The sequence below is a fragment of the Pogonomyrmex barbatus genome, unplaced genomic scaffold, assembly GCF_055798465.1.
Source record: "Pogonomyrmex barbatus isolate J1 unplaced genomic scaffold, ASM5579846v1 scaffold10, whole genome shotgun sequence".
Taxonomy (NCBI): domain Eukaryota; kingdom Metazoa; phylum Arthropoda; class Insecta; order Hymenoptera; family Formicidae; genus Pogonomyrmex; species Pogonomyrmex barbatus.
This window is the reverse complement of record NW_028297099.1, coordinates 8469207-8485758: the sequence shown is the minus strand read 5'-3', so window position 1 is coordinate 8485758 and position 16552 is coordinate 8469207. Positions and strand designations below refer to the sequence as shown.

The 16552-nt window shown below is 34.3% G+C and overlaps 2 protein-coding genes, 1 long non-coding RNA gene and 1 other non-coding gene across 14 annotated transcripts; 1 reads left to right on the top strand and 3 right to left on the bottom strand.

Moving 5' to 3' along the window:
• Window positions 1–649: 649 nt before the first annotated feature.
• Window positions 650–16375, top strand: LOC105423489 (uncharacterized). 11 transcript variants are annotated; one of them, XR_016137877.1, is made up of 21 exons: window positions 650–1971; window positions 7614–7681; window positions 7769–7976; window positions 8377–8593; window positions 9633–9803; window positions 10543–10617; window positions 10692–10772; window positions 11472–11561; window positions 11684–11800; window positions 11897–12065; window positions 12901–13122; window positions 13231–13406; window positions 13519–13689; window positions 13855–14058; window positions 14294–14495; window positions 14724–14825; window positions 15011–15112; window positions 15246–15288; window positions 15513–15680; window positions 15868–15936; window positions 16062–16133. XR_016137877.1 is itself a non-coding variant. In XM_089070424.1 (20 exons), the coding sequence occupies exons 1-20, from the start codon at window positions 1958–1960 to the stop codon at window positions 16175–16177; spliced, it is 2730 nt and encodes a 909-aa protein (XP_088926550.1). In that variant the 5' UTR covers window positions 652–1957; the 3' UTR covers window positions 16178–16375. The 11 variants fall into 11 exon arrangements, 8 of the variants coding, with proteins under 8 accessions (XP_088926553.1, XP_088926554.1, XP_088926550.1 ...); XR_016137878.1 differs by lacking the exon at window positions 16062–16133 and having other exon boundaries at window positions 15815–15936; XR_016137879.1 differs by lacking the exon at window positions 14724–14825 and having other exon boundaries at window positions 651–1971.
• LOC105423491 (uncharacterized) lies at window positions 2134–5960 on the bottom strand. The gene has a single exon (XM_011633254.3). The coding sequence runs from the start codon at window positions 5958–5960 to the stop codon at window positions 4350–4352; it is 1611 nt and encodes a 536-aa protein (XP_011631556.2). The 3' UTR covers window positions 2134–4349.
• TRNAR-ACG (transfer RNA arginine (anticodon ACG)) lies at window positions 7395–7467 on the bottom strand. Its single transcript has one exon. It is a non-coding gene; the product is annotated as a tRNA-Arg (tRNA).
• On the bottom strand, window positions 8057–8972 carry LOC148937928 (uncharacterized). Its single transcript, XR_016137886.1, has 2 exons — window positions 8832–8972; window positions 8057–8516 (listed from the first exon to the last, which is right to left on the bottom strand). It is a non-coding gene; the product is annotated as an uncharacterized LOC148937928 (long non-coding RNA).
• Window positions 16376–16552: the final 177 nt, after the last annotated feature.

The following is a 16552-nucleotide window of genomic DNA, read 5'->3' as shown; positions in this document are numbered from 1 at the left end:
TCGAAAGCGCGAAATAAGCTCGAAGCTGTACGATCCTCGCACAGGACGTCTCCCAAATCGAGTAATTGCTAATTAATCAATTTTATAAACTATTTTCATAACTTACGTACACTCTTTCTTAAGATTATTAACGTGTCAGTTACATATATCGTGATCGATTTGTATGCTTTTGTAAACTTAATGATTAACAGGGACGAATATCAAAAGAGAGTACAACGCGTCCGGCGAGGGTCCGCCATTTAAACGGCAAAGAGTAATATCCGGTGCCTCCTCGGTTCCGTCCAGCACCGAGAAACTTTTTCATTCGCAAATCGAGGACCTGATCGAAACGATTGTTAAATCGACTGACGAGTGGCCGAGTCATCTATTGGAGAGCCTGTTCTCCTCTCTCGAACTCACCGTGGAGAGTAATGGAGACCCGTGCGCAACGGTGAACGAATACGTTGTGCGTTACGAGGAACTGAAACGAGTCAAAATGCGGGCGAAACAAGAAGACTGAGCGTTAATTTTAAAACGTGAGACGTTCCTTCGCTTGTGAATTGTCAATGTGATGTCCGAATTTGTAAAATGTAACATAACAGAGCGCAAATTCGTGAAATGTAATTAATTGTGATGTGATAAACAACATGGTACATCTTTTATTTTAAAGCTTCTGTTAGTTAAAGTTCACTGTAATAATGTTCAAAGTGAAAAAAAAAAAAAAAAACGCATGATGAAAGTTCTTGCGAAATATAAATGGAAACATAAATGGAAATATTTTTTAGAAAAATAACATTTGCAACTTGAACAGACTAGAACAGACTAGAACAGACTTGAACAGACTAGAACAGACTTATAAAATGTATCGAGAACTCTATCTATCTTAGATAGATTCTTTTTAGATTTTTTCGCAATTTTTTCGCTATAAACGAGAATCTTATTCGATCGAATTTTGATCATTTTAACATCACAATTTAATAATTCTTCAATTTCTTCTTTTGAATTACACTGGTTTACAAAAAATATTTTTGTTAATTGAACTTTGAACCAAACAAGGTGCTTCTTATGGATTTTTGAATGCTAAAAACGATGCCACAAGTCAAATTTTTCTAGCACGTCATATTTCCAAAATAATTGAGATTTAATATACAAAACAATAAACCACTTGGCTTCATTTTTAGTGGCATCATTTTTAGTATTCGAAAATTTATAAGAAATATCTTGTCTGGTACAAAGTATTTAATTTAATTTTTTGCTGTAAACTAATGATTTAAATAGTATAAGTAAAAAATAAATTAAAACAGTTAAATGATTAAATACCTAATAAAAGCTTAATAATAAACATTTAATTAATTAAAATCGAATTTTGATAGAGTATAACAATTATTATTTTAGAATCATTAAAAAAATTCAACGTTTAAGATTTTGATATCATGATGCTAATCAGAGTCTTATTTCTCCTCATTGTATTTCATGTTCAAATACAAATTATTCACTGTCTCGCGACATATTTCATACGTCTCCGATGCCCCAATTCGATGACGATGACCGTCTTTTCTCTCCCTTTGTGACTCATAAAGATCAAATCGATTTCTCCTACTTGTGAGGGCTTCTGCGCGCGGTAGAGGGGTTCGACAACGAGATCCAACAAGCTTATCAGTTGGCGTGCGGTTACTGTGCAACGTTGTGGATCATGTTGCATCTTGTATCTCGAGTGCAATCGTGCTTCGTGAAATCGCATGGCGGGAAATAATATGTGCTCCATTCGGAAGACAACGAAGCGCCTTATCGTCGCATATTGAAACTAGGGGCGGTTACAGTACTAGAAACTATTTTTGACGCTGTTTCTCTCTCTCTCTCTCTCTCTCTCTCTTTCCCTCTCTCCACTCCCTCCTTCCTCTCTCTTCCTTTTTCATCGACATTTCACCGACTTGTGCGTGTTGAATGCCTGATATCGACGAAAAGCGATAAGGAAGTCATGCGAGCAATACGGTAACGCGTATTAAACATTTTCATTTGTCACATGCGATTTTGTTACCACGATACACGGTCGATCTTCAACGCAACTTTAATTTTGGTTCTTGCAGGAATCATCCTTTGCGTTGCAATGTTTTACAATACTTTCTAATAGCGCTAGGAAAAGAAACAGATTCATGTTTTTCAACAAATATTTATTACAAACATATAGTATGTTAAAAATCAAAATATAATTTTCTATAACATTATATCTTCCTTTCAAAAAGTTAGGAATGCTGCTAATATATACTTAAATGCTAGGGAAAACGATATTTTGGCAGAAATGTACTATTCTTAGAAAAATTGACGGATGTACATGCTGATACATGTGGTATTGACAAAAATGAAAAACAAAAGAAGGCTGTAAACGTACGAAAAAGTTACTGAAAGTTTTTTTTAGATATACACGGATAGATCGTATATGAAGATACTTCTATGTTTTCTTTAATACAAAGACAATTTTTTTAATAAAATGTATAAAAATACGAAATATTAATATCTATGATAAAATTAAGAATATATGTATACATATAAGTAGGGATATAGCTGCGAAATAATACATCTATAATTATTCACTTTTAGCATAATCGGATGATTAACTATTACAAAATAATTATCAGTTGTGTAATCAAAAATTTTTAAAAAATTTATATAACATTTAAATCTATATGTAAGGATATAATTTTGTTTTTAATTTTCTTCTTTGAGAAACGTTTAATTAACATTATTTAAATCTTATTATCATTCACAAACTTTCACACACCAATTTTTATAGCAAGAACAATAATTGAGCAAGAGTCACGTCAGTTTCGATATTAACATTTAAATCTTTAACATCAAAAAAATATTAATATTTTCAAGCATACATTTATATGTTTATATTATTATTATGTTAATAATTATAATATATATATATATATATATATATATATTGTCATTTCCTTCGCCCCTAAACATTTTCAATTTATAATTTAAATATTTATAAATCTTATCGGCGATCAAAAATTTGTACCAATTCTTAATAGTTTGAGCGATAATTGAGCAAAAATGTAAAATTCACAGGTAATATGCACAGGTATATGCTTGCACTTAAATTTTTAAACATCAAGAATATAGTAAGAATTTTTTAAAATATATATTTTCATATGCCGTATTATGTTAATAAATATGATTTACATATAATCACTCTTTTTCAAAATTTTTAATATCATTTATAACATCCAAAAACTTCCATTCAATTCTTATTTTTTGCGATTGATAATTGAATAACTTTATCACGAGTTGTTCAATTGTCAATCACTAAGAATTGATGGAAGTTTTTGGAGTTTCCTATAAATGATATTAAAAATTTTGAAAAAGAGTGATTATATTTTCATATATTCAAGTCTTCATACATCAAGAATATTCCATATTCCATCGAGAACATATTAAATGTATATATCCTATGTGATAATTACAACACACACACACACACACACACACACACACACACACACACACACACACACACACTCACACACACACACACACACACACACACACAATCTAATACGTTTAAATTTTTTTATTCATCACAAGCTGAAATTTCTCAAAATTGAAACTTGATATATTATATATATATATATATATATACTTGTTAAATTTGCTCCAAGTATCACACAATGTTTTATATATTTCTTTAAATAATGAAAAGTAATACTGGACAAAGATGAAAATAGAAGAAAAAAAAAAAAAACAAAAATGACAAGTCGTTTTCGTTCAATATCATTTTTGTCAATTTGTCAAACAGGATGTCTGATTCGTAAAACACACAGCGAGATGTGACCGCTTAACGTTAAATGTATAGAGGTGTGCGCTATAAGCAATACTCTACCATTTATAGACTTCACTAAAAATCTCGCTGTGCTCCTAGCAATCGCGAACGTGTAATGTTGCACCTCGTGGCGCGCTTGCATTTGCCAGTGAGTCGGACGGATACGAGCTTATTTTTAATAATTTTTAATAATTAATAACTCGTTACTAAATTTACTTACACTACAAAATGGTAGAGAATTTTCTACTCAATTTGACCCGCTCTACCTGCATATAGTATCATTAAAAATCAGACACCCTGTGTGCATGAGTGTGTGTGCGCATGTGTGTATGCATAAATCAACATTTGTAAATAATAAAATATAAATACAAAACATGTATTAACATATATCACAATATGTTTGCCTTAAAAAATTTAAAGAAGGCAACCGAAAGAAGTAAAGTAAAAGAACATGTTGGCATTTGTTATTTGGCCTTGAGAAGATTATGATCTATAAAGTATCTCTAATGATAGTCAGGAACCAATGCTTGTTTACACACATTCAATCTAATACAACAGTTACTTCGTTGTCTTTAACCTTGGATTCATTGGTATATTGTGATTTAATCAACCGCTTCGATGTTTCAAAGGAATTTTTTTTATACTCTTCTAAGTTGTTGTTATTAATTTCTGCTATATCGTTGTAGTGTCTGATCCCGCAATGATGATCTTCCAGACAAATGCTCAGTCTTTTGTCGAATGAATTCGTCAAAAATTGACGATAATCATTTTCAGTCATGACCATAAACGATGGACAGTCGGACGATTGAAAATTTGTTGTAAACACGATATCAACTTTTGGATAAACAATCGGTTCTAACTGTGACGGTAATGTTTCGCTTATAACGTTTTGTATCAGTATCTCCCTTTCCATGCGATTAGGCGATTCATGATTGATATCGTTATGGGCATTTCCTCTCGTTATTCGCAGTACTTCTTGCACGTCGTCGTCAGTGCTCGAATTAACTTTTATCGACTCATTTTTTTTGTTAAGTCGAGATAAGGAAGGAGGAAGTTTGGTCCCATTTTCATTAAAGTCATATCTTTTCTCATTATCTAAAATTATTTCCATAGAATCTAATAAAGAATTGGTCAATTCATCGGTTTCTTGGGTTTTTGCAATTTCATCGGACCATCTGACGATATAGTGACGATTTTCGCTGGACCAAGAATTTTGTTTAGACATAGATAACGTTTTATCAACTTCTTCCGACTGGCAAGCGAGAAAATCGTCACTGAGCGAAATTTCGCTCCGACAATATGTGTTTCTCTTTTCTCGCCCATTTCTTCTCTGCAAATTTTCCTTATCGTGAGTGTTTGCGCTATTGATAAAACTTTCGACAAACGCGACCTCGGTGTTTTTTGCAGTAACGAGATAATAATGATCTTCACAATTCTCTTTGCATAAGTCGTCGCTATCGGGGATTGTGTCTATATTCGAGATCTCGACGAGACTTCTCTCCGCCACTACGACAGGATGCGCTATCGCGTTGCCTTTAGTAGACGCGAATTTACCTACAATATATCGATTCCCAGCTTTGTTCGGCCGCATACCGTATTGTATATGATTCTCGTTCACGACATGGTTCGGGAGAGATAAATCAATATTCCCAGAGCAATTATCTTGATATCTCTCATTTTCGTAGAAGATTGGAGTTTGCGTATAAACGTCGACATATCGTTCAAAACTGTCCTGTATCTTTATATACTTTCGATCCAGGCTCACATCCGTTGTCGTCACGCCATTCAGTTTAAATTTCACACGTATTTTTCCTCTTTGGCGTTTACCTCTGTACCTGGATTTGTTTTTGTGTATCAGTCGTTTGTGAAACTTCAGAGCCGAAATCATCTCAAATGGCATGTCACATACGTCGCACTTCTGCTGATTGATGTTCTTGAGATTCATCTGGCGGTCCAGGATATCCATCAGCGATCCCATGGCGTGGTTGTTATGACGCCATCGCGTGTGTACGGCAACGTCGCTCTCGCATTTGAAGTCTCTGCCGCATATCCTGCATGTACTTCCGATGATGACGACGCTGCACTCCCGCAGAGTCACAGTAGCGGAAACGCGGAAGTCTCTTTTGTTCATCTGCACGTCGACAACTCGCATCGCGCGTCCACGTTCAACGAATCTCGAGATGGAATCTTCTCGAGTTCTTCCTCCTCTGCCGCCAACCCCATCGGCGCAGCGCGTTGACCGCTGTGCCAACTCGCCACCAGTTGCCAATGTACTTCGTCTGTCAATAATAAACTTCGTTGGTTCGTCCTAGTTCGGATGTGGCGCCATCTCGCGTAGAGCTGCGTCGCAACCTGATGTTGAGACGAAACAATTGACTCGATCATTTTCTCGATGTGTTATTTTCCGAGCATTATTTGCAAAAGTCAACTTTGACCGTTGCTAAAAATTCTGTAATATATTGTGGATTTTGGTGAGCTATTGGGAATATTAAAAACGAGTGAGAAAAACAGATTGACAAAGAAGGAAAGTCTCTCATCTGCGCGCGTAATAGAGTGCCTTTTTTATGATTTTGAGAAGGAGGAATTTAGCAAAAGCGGAATTTTTTTTAATCAATCTAATATAACACAACGTTCAACGCGCGCGCGCGCAAGTTCTTTGTAATGCACAGAATGCCCGATGTATATGTTTTCAGACATCATTACAATAAATTACAAAAGTTGAACAGTTTCATCCAAAAGAGATCTAAAGTTAACAATCTAAAAGAGAAAATGGATGCCAGCAATGTATGCAATGCATTCAATCACGATTCTGAACTATATGTTATAATAATCATATTCTCATATTATACACTTGTTTAATCTAGATTGTCAATCTGTTAATAGATTCTGTTAAAATAAGTTTTTTACATTAATACATAAATAATAAACGATTATATATATAATACAGAGAATATAAATATTTATAAGAATGTTAAACGCGATTTTATAATAATTTTATGACAATCTATAATAATCTATAATAATTTTTGTGAGTTTTATATATCTCGTCTTCATACTTTTGCAATTTTTATAGATTTATAGAATGCCTCTTATTAACTATAACATTAAATTGTGTATCAATTAAACCAATTAAGTTAAATCAATTTAATTGTCATATCAATTCTATTTATTTAATTTTTTGTTTAATTGACACGCAGTTCAAAAGCAATTGATAAAAAAAAATTTCTCTGCATAACCTTGGCTAATTTGTTTTCTTACGTACTATAAACAAAAATTATTTCAAGATTTACGTCACAAATACATCAAGTAAAATTTTAAGAAAATCAAAATCAATTACCACAATTTTTGACAGTTAAAAAAATGTATCATTATTTTAAAAATTATTTTACACTTCTATATGATATATCGGACAAATGTATCAATTTATCAGGATCACAAAATTATTGTTTTTGAGATAAAACTGAAAAAAGCAGTAATTATAATTTATCGCATGTCACTTCTCGTCTCTGATACCAATATGGCTACCAATAGAGATAGCCAAGTCTTAAAAATTTATAATAAATGGTATCATCAAAAATATCAATTCCGATCCTGCCAGGATTCGAACCTGGAATCTTCTGATCCGTAGTCAGACGCGTTATCCGTTGCGCCACAGGACCATCTTACGTGAGATTTCTTGAATATAGCTTTATCAATTTAAAAACCTTGAATATAAATTTATATATGAAAAATAATCTTATTCTATTATTAAAGGACTTTAGAGCAGGGAAAATATCATTAATTATTATTCTTCCGCCGGTTACAGATTTATCTGGCCACGGAACATATATCTGCAAGTATGCATATTTACAATAACGCATATAACATATGCTCGTAAGTATTTTTCACATTAATATTACGGAATTACAACAACATTACGCGTAGCTCGATTACGGAGCTCAAAATCACGTTATTTGTTAGAATATATTGCAGAGGAGACCATCGCCAAACGCGGGTTGTGCAATGGTTACAAGTCTGGCGAGGACGATTTTCAAACATTCGACTTTATCAGCAAGTTGAAATTAGATCAGCCGGACGCATATAGAGGGATGACGAAGGTCCGAGGCAGTAAACGCATGCAGACAGCATACCGACTAGAGAAGGATACTGATGTCATCCTCTCAACAAAGTATTCAAATTAGCTTGCATAGGAACAGTGGCCTGGATCGACTTGAACCAAATTCCAACTAACTCGATCTCAACAATTAATTCAGCTCGCAAACTCGTTTGCAGCACAATTTCTTGTATAATTTCATTATTTTTCATCCTTAATCCTTCTTTGCACATACAAATGAAAAATTAACAACAATTCTACTCGATAAAATAGTTTAACAATTGAATAAAGATTTAGTTAATTTGCAATTAATTCAAGAATTGCTTAGAGCAAAATTTCTAATTATATTATTCGCTGTGCCTAATTAATTTGACTAGTTAATAAATAATAATTGTTCGACAATACAGCCGTGTCTGAAAACATTAATTAACGAAATATCGATTTTTTTTCTTTATGTGTGAATCTTCCTTTCCAGGAACATCACGCTCAGCAAGCTTCCAAACGAGTTCTCGTTGATTTACACGCTGAGAGCTAGAAAATCATCGAAGTTTCCTTGGCATGTTATTAAGATCGTAAATGCAAAAGGCGATCCTCAGTTTCTCATCACGATGAATTCTAAAAGAAGAACATTGGAGTTTTCATCAATCGACCAGAAGGGAAAGTTACAGACAATCTCTTTCATGAATGATCGCGTAAGTGTCGGCTACGTTCGTCATCATTTTAAAATAATTTGCGCGTTTCTAAAATAAATTTATTATCTAATTAATTAAGGAAAGGGAAAAGATGTAGCTTTTAATTGCTACGTACTTTCAAAGACGTAGATAAACGGTGTATAGTTACTAATGAAAATTAAATGTCTCTTGAATTTATTTACTAAATTAAGAAATTAAGAAATATTCTGTCTGACCGAGTAATGCTTGAATTACTTACTTCTTAAGAATTCCTAAGCCGAATTTACTTTATGATCTTGCAATGATGATACTTGTAAAATACACCAGTTCTGAATCCGAGTAATCTTAAAAGTGTCTTCGTGAAGAGAGACCAGAATCGGAGCCATCATTATTAAAGTGATCTACTCAATTACCGCACGAGTTTCATCAATTGTCCTAAGAAATTGTTATGTAAACTGCCTGAGATGCGTGTGCCGAGTCATATAAAACTAATGCTAGCTGATTCATAGTCCGTTCTTTCTTATATTTAAGATCGTCTTAAATAAGCTTGTGCACGATTACCAGTTACCATTGGTCGAAATGTAATTTGTAAGACGCTAATTCTTAAATATAAGAACCGACTATGAATACCGGCCTTAAATGCGTGAATTCTATTGTGTCACAGAGCAGATGTAACAGATGTCACACTCATATCGAGTCACTTTGCGTACGAATCAGTCATTTGCGAAGGCCTTGACGTTAGAAATTCTGTTGCCCGCGTGACGGAAAGACGAACTGTGCGATCAATGATGAAACGTTAAGGGAACGCTACGACATGCTTGCAATCATCTTTTGATCAACGAGAATACGCAGGATACACATGCATTTAACGCATGTTTTGAAATGGCGTAGATTTATGCGATAAATATAGCCTCTCGGTAATGAGTCTTTCTTAGGACTCTTCCTATTCCGTTCTACATCATTATCTTGTCTAGGATAAATTAAGAAGAGTTGATGATTTGCGGTTTGCGTGCTCTGAATAATAACATTAAAGAAAAAGATGCAATTTCTTATAAAATAGGTATTCGACAACGGCTGGCACAAAGTAAACTTCGGAGTGTTCAAAGATAAACTGGTTCTTAACGTTGATTGTGAATTCGTGGGCATGGAAAAGCTGAAACCACGCCAGCCGATTATATTCGATGGAGACATATCGATAGCCAAGATGAGCAATAGCGAGATGTCTGTACCGGTAAAACCCCGTAATAACATCTAATATGCAGATATGCATAAAACTAAAATTACTGCACTATTTATTTATTTATTTATTTATTTATTGTTCTGCTTGATCCTTTTAACTCTTTAAGTTTTGATTTAACTATAATTAATTTAATTTTGTGTAAAAATCGACTCACATACATCTAACATTCGTGAATTCCATCACGTTGTTATATCATTGCGAAATTCTTTAAAGATAACGTTAGTGTCGGTCCACAATAGGTGATTTAAGCTTTAAGAAGTAAGAAATTGACCAATTATAATCGAATATGAAAAGAATAATCGACTATAATTGGTCAATTTCTTACGACTTAAAGATTAAATACTTATTGTGGACCGACACTTACGCATCTGTCACCACACAAGACTAAAACCGTCAGTAAGACAAATTACATTTAATATTAAATTTTTTGACTTGTATCTAAAATGCGCATGTAAAAACATTATAATTCTAAGTAAAAATATTAATGTTTGTACAAAAGGAAAATATTACAAAATTTAACAGAATATCAATATTTCGGAATCATAAATATATATATATATATATATATATATATATATATATATATATATATATATCTCTGTTTATATCTATTTGTATTATATACATTATATTTATTATATTGTATATTATTATATTATATATTATATTATATTTGTATATAATATATCTATTAATATATCTATAATATATCTATTTGTATTATCTTTAGATCGACGTACAATGGATGTTTCTAAACTGTGATCCTACAACATACGAAAGAGATACGTGCGAAGAATTACCATTGGTAAGATCCACATATTTCAACAAAATTTAGCAAACTTGCAAGATATGACTAGTGTAATGTGTATGTGACCGTAGAGGACCATTGTCGCTCCATTTCAAAGAAACTCCTGCGAAACGATCTGTCCGCAAGGACCACGCGGATTTAATGGAACAAATGTAAGTCCTTCCTTTCCTAATTTTACATTTGCATTTATCAAACAGAGAATAAGATCTAGTAATATAATATTAAAATCAAAGCCCTAATAAAATTTAGATACCTATGCGTGAGCAAATCCCTACATTACACTTTATAACGAAAATAACAAGAATATATTGTGGCAGTGATTCACTCACCATGCGAAAACACGTCCAGGAGATTTTCTGTCAAGACAGTTCTATCTTGCTTCATTGCCGGTCAACATCATGCGAATACAACAAAATGCGACAATTTTTTCCGACGTCTACCGCGCCTTTTGTTTTTACTATACTGTTTCGATTAAGCCATATGTATTTGCTGAAGATGGCTCAAAATCGACACGAAACGTCCGCGTTGTATCACAGATGAAATATCAATGGAATAAATAAGTTTTTTAAAACAATCACACACTGTTATTAGCGTTCTTGATTCTTATTAGTCGTTTTATTTTTTGAAATAATGATTTAATATATCTTTTTATAAATTTTTTTTATTTGATTTACAAGGGATTTTCGCGTAGTATTAAATTCTGATTTTAATAAAATTTTATATACGTATAGACATAGGTAATGTAAATAGACGAATTTATGAAATTATGCTATTAATGCTAAAAAATGGTTTTAAGAGATGAGATGATACCATCTCATATATGTTAAATGGTATATGTATTTGTATTACAGGGATCTCCCGGTGCAACTGGACCACCCGGAACACCAGGATCAAAAGGTGTACGAGGCTCTCCTGGGCAACGTGGGCCATCAGGGGAACAAGTATATTTCCGTTATTTATTCTTTCTGTATAATTATAACAGTATGTAATGTAAATTATGTAAAATAATTTGTATATATTTACAAAATCTATGTAATATATATGTAAAAAACTTGTATTATAGGGAGTTCCGGGGAATACTGGTGCTAGAGGCTCCCCAGGATTACAAGGTCCTAAAGGATCGATTGGATCCGTGGGGTCACCGGGCTTACCAGGATTACCAGGTCGAAAGGGAGAAAATGTAAGCGTTGTTCACAATTTTTTAAATTGAATATGATAATAATTAGGAAATTTCTTTGTAAAGGGAATAATAGTAGAAGAGTAAATCTTTTATTAGGGCGATATGGGATTCCCGGGTCTAAAGGGTCTAAAAGGAGATCAAGGTCCTCGAGGATTTCCAGGTCCATCAGGAAATATAAGCGATTGTCTACATCCTTTTAAATACGAAAAAGGAATTAAAGGTGATCAAGGAGATGATGGTGCTCCTGGACAGTCGGGTGAAAAAGGTATAATATGTTATATGTTATTATATATTCCATAAAAAAAGAACATCAGAAGTCATTCAATTAAGAAACATTAAATTCACTGGAACGTTGAACACGTGCTCGACGATGTAATTCAATCTCGCTAGAAATTGTATCGAGTTGTTTAATTGCATTCAATGTCGGCGATAAAGAGATTATTACGAGTACCAGATTATGTTATTTCGTTGTCTTTTGTAAATCAATTTTTAATTGCCTAATCTCGATTATGTCAAAACGAATACTTTATACCTGTTTTAATTATGATCGTGATTTGCAATGGAAAATATGAATATTTTTTTAAAGATATGAATAATGTATACGATAGAAACAAAAAATTTTTCGACTAAAATTTATCATGAATTTATTATAACGAAATAAGACGGCAATATACATCAATATTAATTTGAATATTTATATTCGAATTACGTGTCTCGCATTTATAAAATTTTTATTAATGTAACACATTAGAAAGTCATGATGATGAAGTAATGACTAGTAGAGACTATTAAACGATTTAGACGACACATGATATATCCCATATGTGATATCGACCTAGATACGCGCACGTTCATTAGCATGATTGTAAATCAATTTATCGCAATTTACGCTTGAACTGTTTGCCTATAAATAATTCAAAATGATATGCTTTTCAGTTCATTTCAACAATTAGTTAATTGTGCAATACATAAACGAAAATTTTTAAATATTTATCATTAATTATATTTAAATAATTTATATAATTGATTTATGAAATTTTTGAAAAAAATACATATATAAAAGATATTAATTAGATCGCTATAAAATTTCAAAATTTTAGGCGAACCTGGGGACAGAGGATATCCAGGATTAGATGGAATCCGCGGCCGTAATGGTGCACCAGGATCTCCTGGTCTTCCGGGATCTCCCGGTCCTGGAGTCAAAGGGAACATTGCATCTCCTAACATTTTAGGTATAATGGGACCGCCAGGACCACCAGGACTACCAGGATTGCCAGGACCTCCTGGTCCGCCAGGTTTAAAAGGAGATATTGGAGAACGTGGTTCGCAATTTATTTTAATTAGAATAATCCAAATAAAAATTAATGAACTGATGATATAATTTTTTTATCCTCGTGATTGAAAATGTATATTTATTATTATCTTTGAAGGCACATCGGGATTGATAGATAATGTCATATCGGGACCACCTGTTTCCGAAGGATCTATCGGTCCTCCTGGCGACGATGGTCTTCCGGGTGAAAAAGGAGAAATCGGATCGATAGGACCTCCAGGATTACCTGGTGAATCAGGAAAGGATGGATATCCAGGATTACCGGGACCGCAGGTATTTTATTCTAAATTTATATGTAATTGTATTATTTTTTATCTATTCCAATCTTTTTTTTTCTTAATGTAAAATAACATACTCTTTTATGAATATTCGTCGTTACAATAAGGGATCTCCAGGGCCACACGGAGAATCGGGTCCTCCGGGATCTCGAGGTTTAGACGGACTTGTAGGAAAACCAGGATCGCCGGGACTCGATGGAAGACCAGGTCCGAAGGGTAACAAGGGACAAGATGGCGAGCCAGGTCCTGTCGGACCTCGCGGATTATCAGGAATTTCGGTAGAAAAATAAGCAAACTGGATATTATCATATTAAGCGATTTGCCAATTCTATCATGATTTATCATGTTTATCATGATCACCTCAGTCAGCTTATGTCAAACAATCAGTTACAGATACTTATCAGACTAATAATTATTATATTAATTGGTTTGTATATATTTAGGGCTCAGTAGGTTTACCGGGTGCACCAGGCGTACCAGGATTGGAAGGGAGGCCTGGTCCACCCGGTCCTCCGGGATCGACAGGACCGCCAGGACCTCCGGGTTCTCCTGATTTTCCTGCTGCAAACGATAACATTGGCAATCCTAGTTTCGAAGGAGTTAGAGGTCCACCAGGGCCTAGAGGTCCACCAGGCTCTCCGGGCATAGTAAGTGTCTTCTATGCTTAGGAAATCCAGAAAATTCAATTAATTACGAAATTTTAATTTTGCAATTATAAATTTTATTATAAATTAAATAAGAGTCAAACGCAGCGTAATTTTACCGGTACGTAATTTTAATTTAATTTTATATTAATTTTTATTGCCAATTTCGAGAGTCATTGTTTAATTTTCTTTTTACATTTTAAATTAAATAAATCTTAAAAATTGAATATATGATTAGCCGGGTGAAAAAGGAGCTCCTGGAGAACGAGGATTGGAAGGTCGAATAGGATCACCGGGAATACCGGGTAAGGACGGTGCGCCCGGATTGCAAGGCCTCCCTGGAAACAGAGGTCAAATGGGATTGCCTGGTCTTCAAGGTCTGCCAGGTCGTAGTATCAGCGAAGCGGAAATTCGCGATATTTGCACCAGTGTTCTGAGAGGTGATTAAAGCTTATTAAAATTTAACTAATCTTCTAGTCATCGACTCCCTTCATCTTTTGCTAAGGCCAAACTTTAAATTAAATCGATTAAGCTTCAGTGATTTTGATCTGGAAGCTCAATAAATTCTACTTTATTAAAAAAATCTTAAGAAATGCACTAGAAGAAAAAAGAATAATACTTCAATCATGGTGTAGTTTTGTTTCTTTACTGTGAATCTGTGAATACAGAACAGATGATCGAAATAGCAACATTAATGCAAGGCCCACCTGGCCCTCCCGGCCGAGGCCGTCCGGGCCGTCCTGGATCACCTGGTCCTCAGGGTCGCCCAGGTACCTCCTCGAGTTAAAATCAATTCTTTGCGCTGTTTCATTTGCGCTTGGCAATATCCGAAGATATAGCGTATCCGAATCGCGCGATTCACCACGATACAAAGCGTACCTAACAATATCGACCGACATTCCGGCGTTATACGGTTACATCCATAACGATAATGGTGTACTGGCATGTGTCGCAGAGAGGCTGAAAGAACTAACAGAGGGTCTACGAGGGCTACCCGGATTACCGGGACCGGCTCGACACGGTCGTCCCGGTCGAGCCGGAAAGCGAGGCATTCCAGGTATCTATCACTTGGAACAAAGCAACCTTCGGAATAATGAATGCTTTTATCGTGCGCATGCGAAAATTAGATTAGTCGAGTAATTCTATTAATTTCTCATCACTGACCGTAATGCTTTTTTAACACATTAAAGCGGATCTTCTTCAAGGCAGTTCACACTTTATGCATCATCCTTGGTAAATTCATTGTCTATCCTCGACTGTTTATTCTGTAGTTCTTACATTTAATCTTCATCTATGAATAATGAATTTTGTCAAACTGTTTAAAAAAAAAAGGATCCAATATTTGAAAAATAATGCATGATTTATTCATATTTTACAAACATATTTATGCTGTTTAACTGATTCAAACTGATCAAAATTTCTTAGTCTTAATTGATTCCATTTTCAATTCTATTTAGGCAATCAAGGACCGCCAGGTGTGCCGGGAGAACGTGGATTTGTCGGTTTACCTGGCTCGCAGGGTCCCATCGGTCCACGAGGACTATCTGGCGAACGTGGAGAAAAAGGGGATAGGGGTCCCGAAGGAAACGGTTTAGAAGGCCCACCGGGACCATCAGGTTTACCAGGTATTATTATACATCAAAAAAAATTATTAAGCAGATTTGGGCACGGCTATTCTTACAAAAATCCAATTTAATACTGGAAATTATTTATTTTAAGTATTAAAAACATTGAATAATAATAATTTTTAATTTTCTAGTATTAGTAGCTTTCTATAAGGCTATACAATAATTGTATGACGTGTTACCATAGGACCGCCTGGTAATGATGGTATTGGTATGCCTGGAAGACAGGGAGACAGAGGTGAACCAGGCAGACCAGGTAAAAGAATTATATCTTTTAGAAACAAAACTTTTTCCAAACTAATTTGTAGAATAATTAAAATCTCTATGATTTCGACATTATATGTAATTATAGATATTACGCTAATCGTATATGTTAACCAGGTATCCCTGGCATAAGAGGATCACCAGGAGCGCAAGGACCACCAGGATATTGCGAATTCTGTAATTATTCCAGTAGCAATTATTTGCATAATCGTAATAACGAAAAAGGTCCTTAATCTTTAAAAATTAATTTCTATGTAAGCGCAAAGATCATTGCGGAAAACATTAAAAATTATTAAAATTCCCCGAAATGCGAATGCTTGTTAACTCTTTATGAAGCACTGCCATATAAAAACTAGCGTTTGTTTAAATTACAATTTAACTGTGGCCTTTAATTCAATGTATTATTTAATAAAATTTGTCTCTCCAAACTACGTCAACTCCTCGATTTATCGTTATCAGATCGTCGCTGTGTCCCGTGGGACTTTCGTCAGAATTCAAATTCCGCAATATCACAAATGAATCCCCCATAGGATTTTCGAATTCGTCGCGCGCGTCGCCGTGATCCAATTTCTCTCGTCCGCTTGTTCAAGTCGGGCGCCACCAGCGGA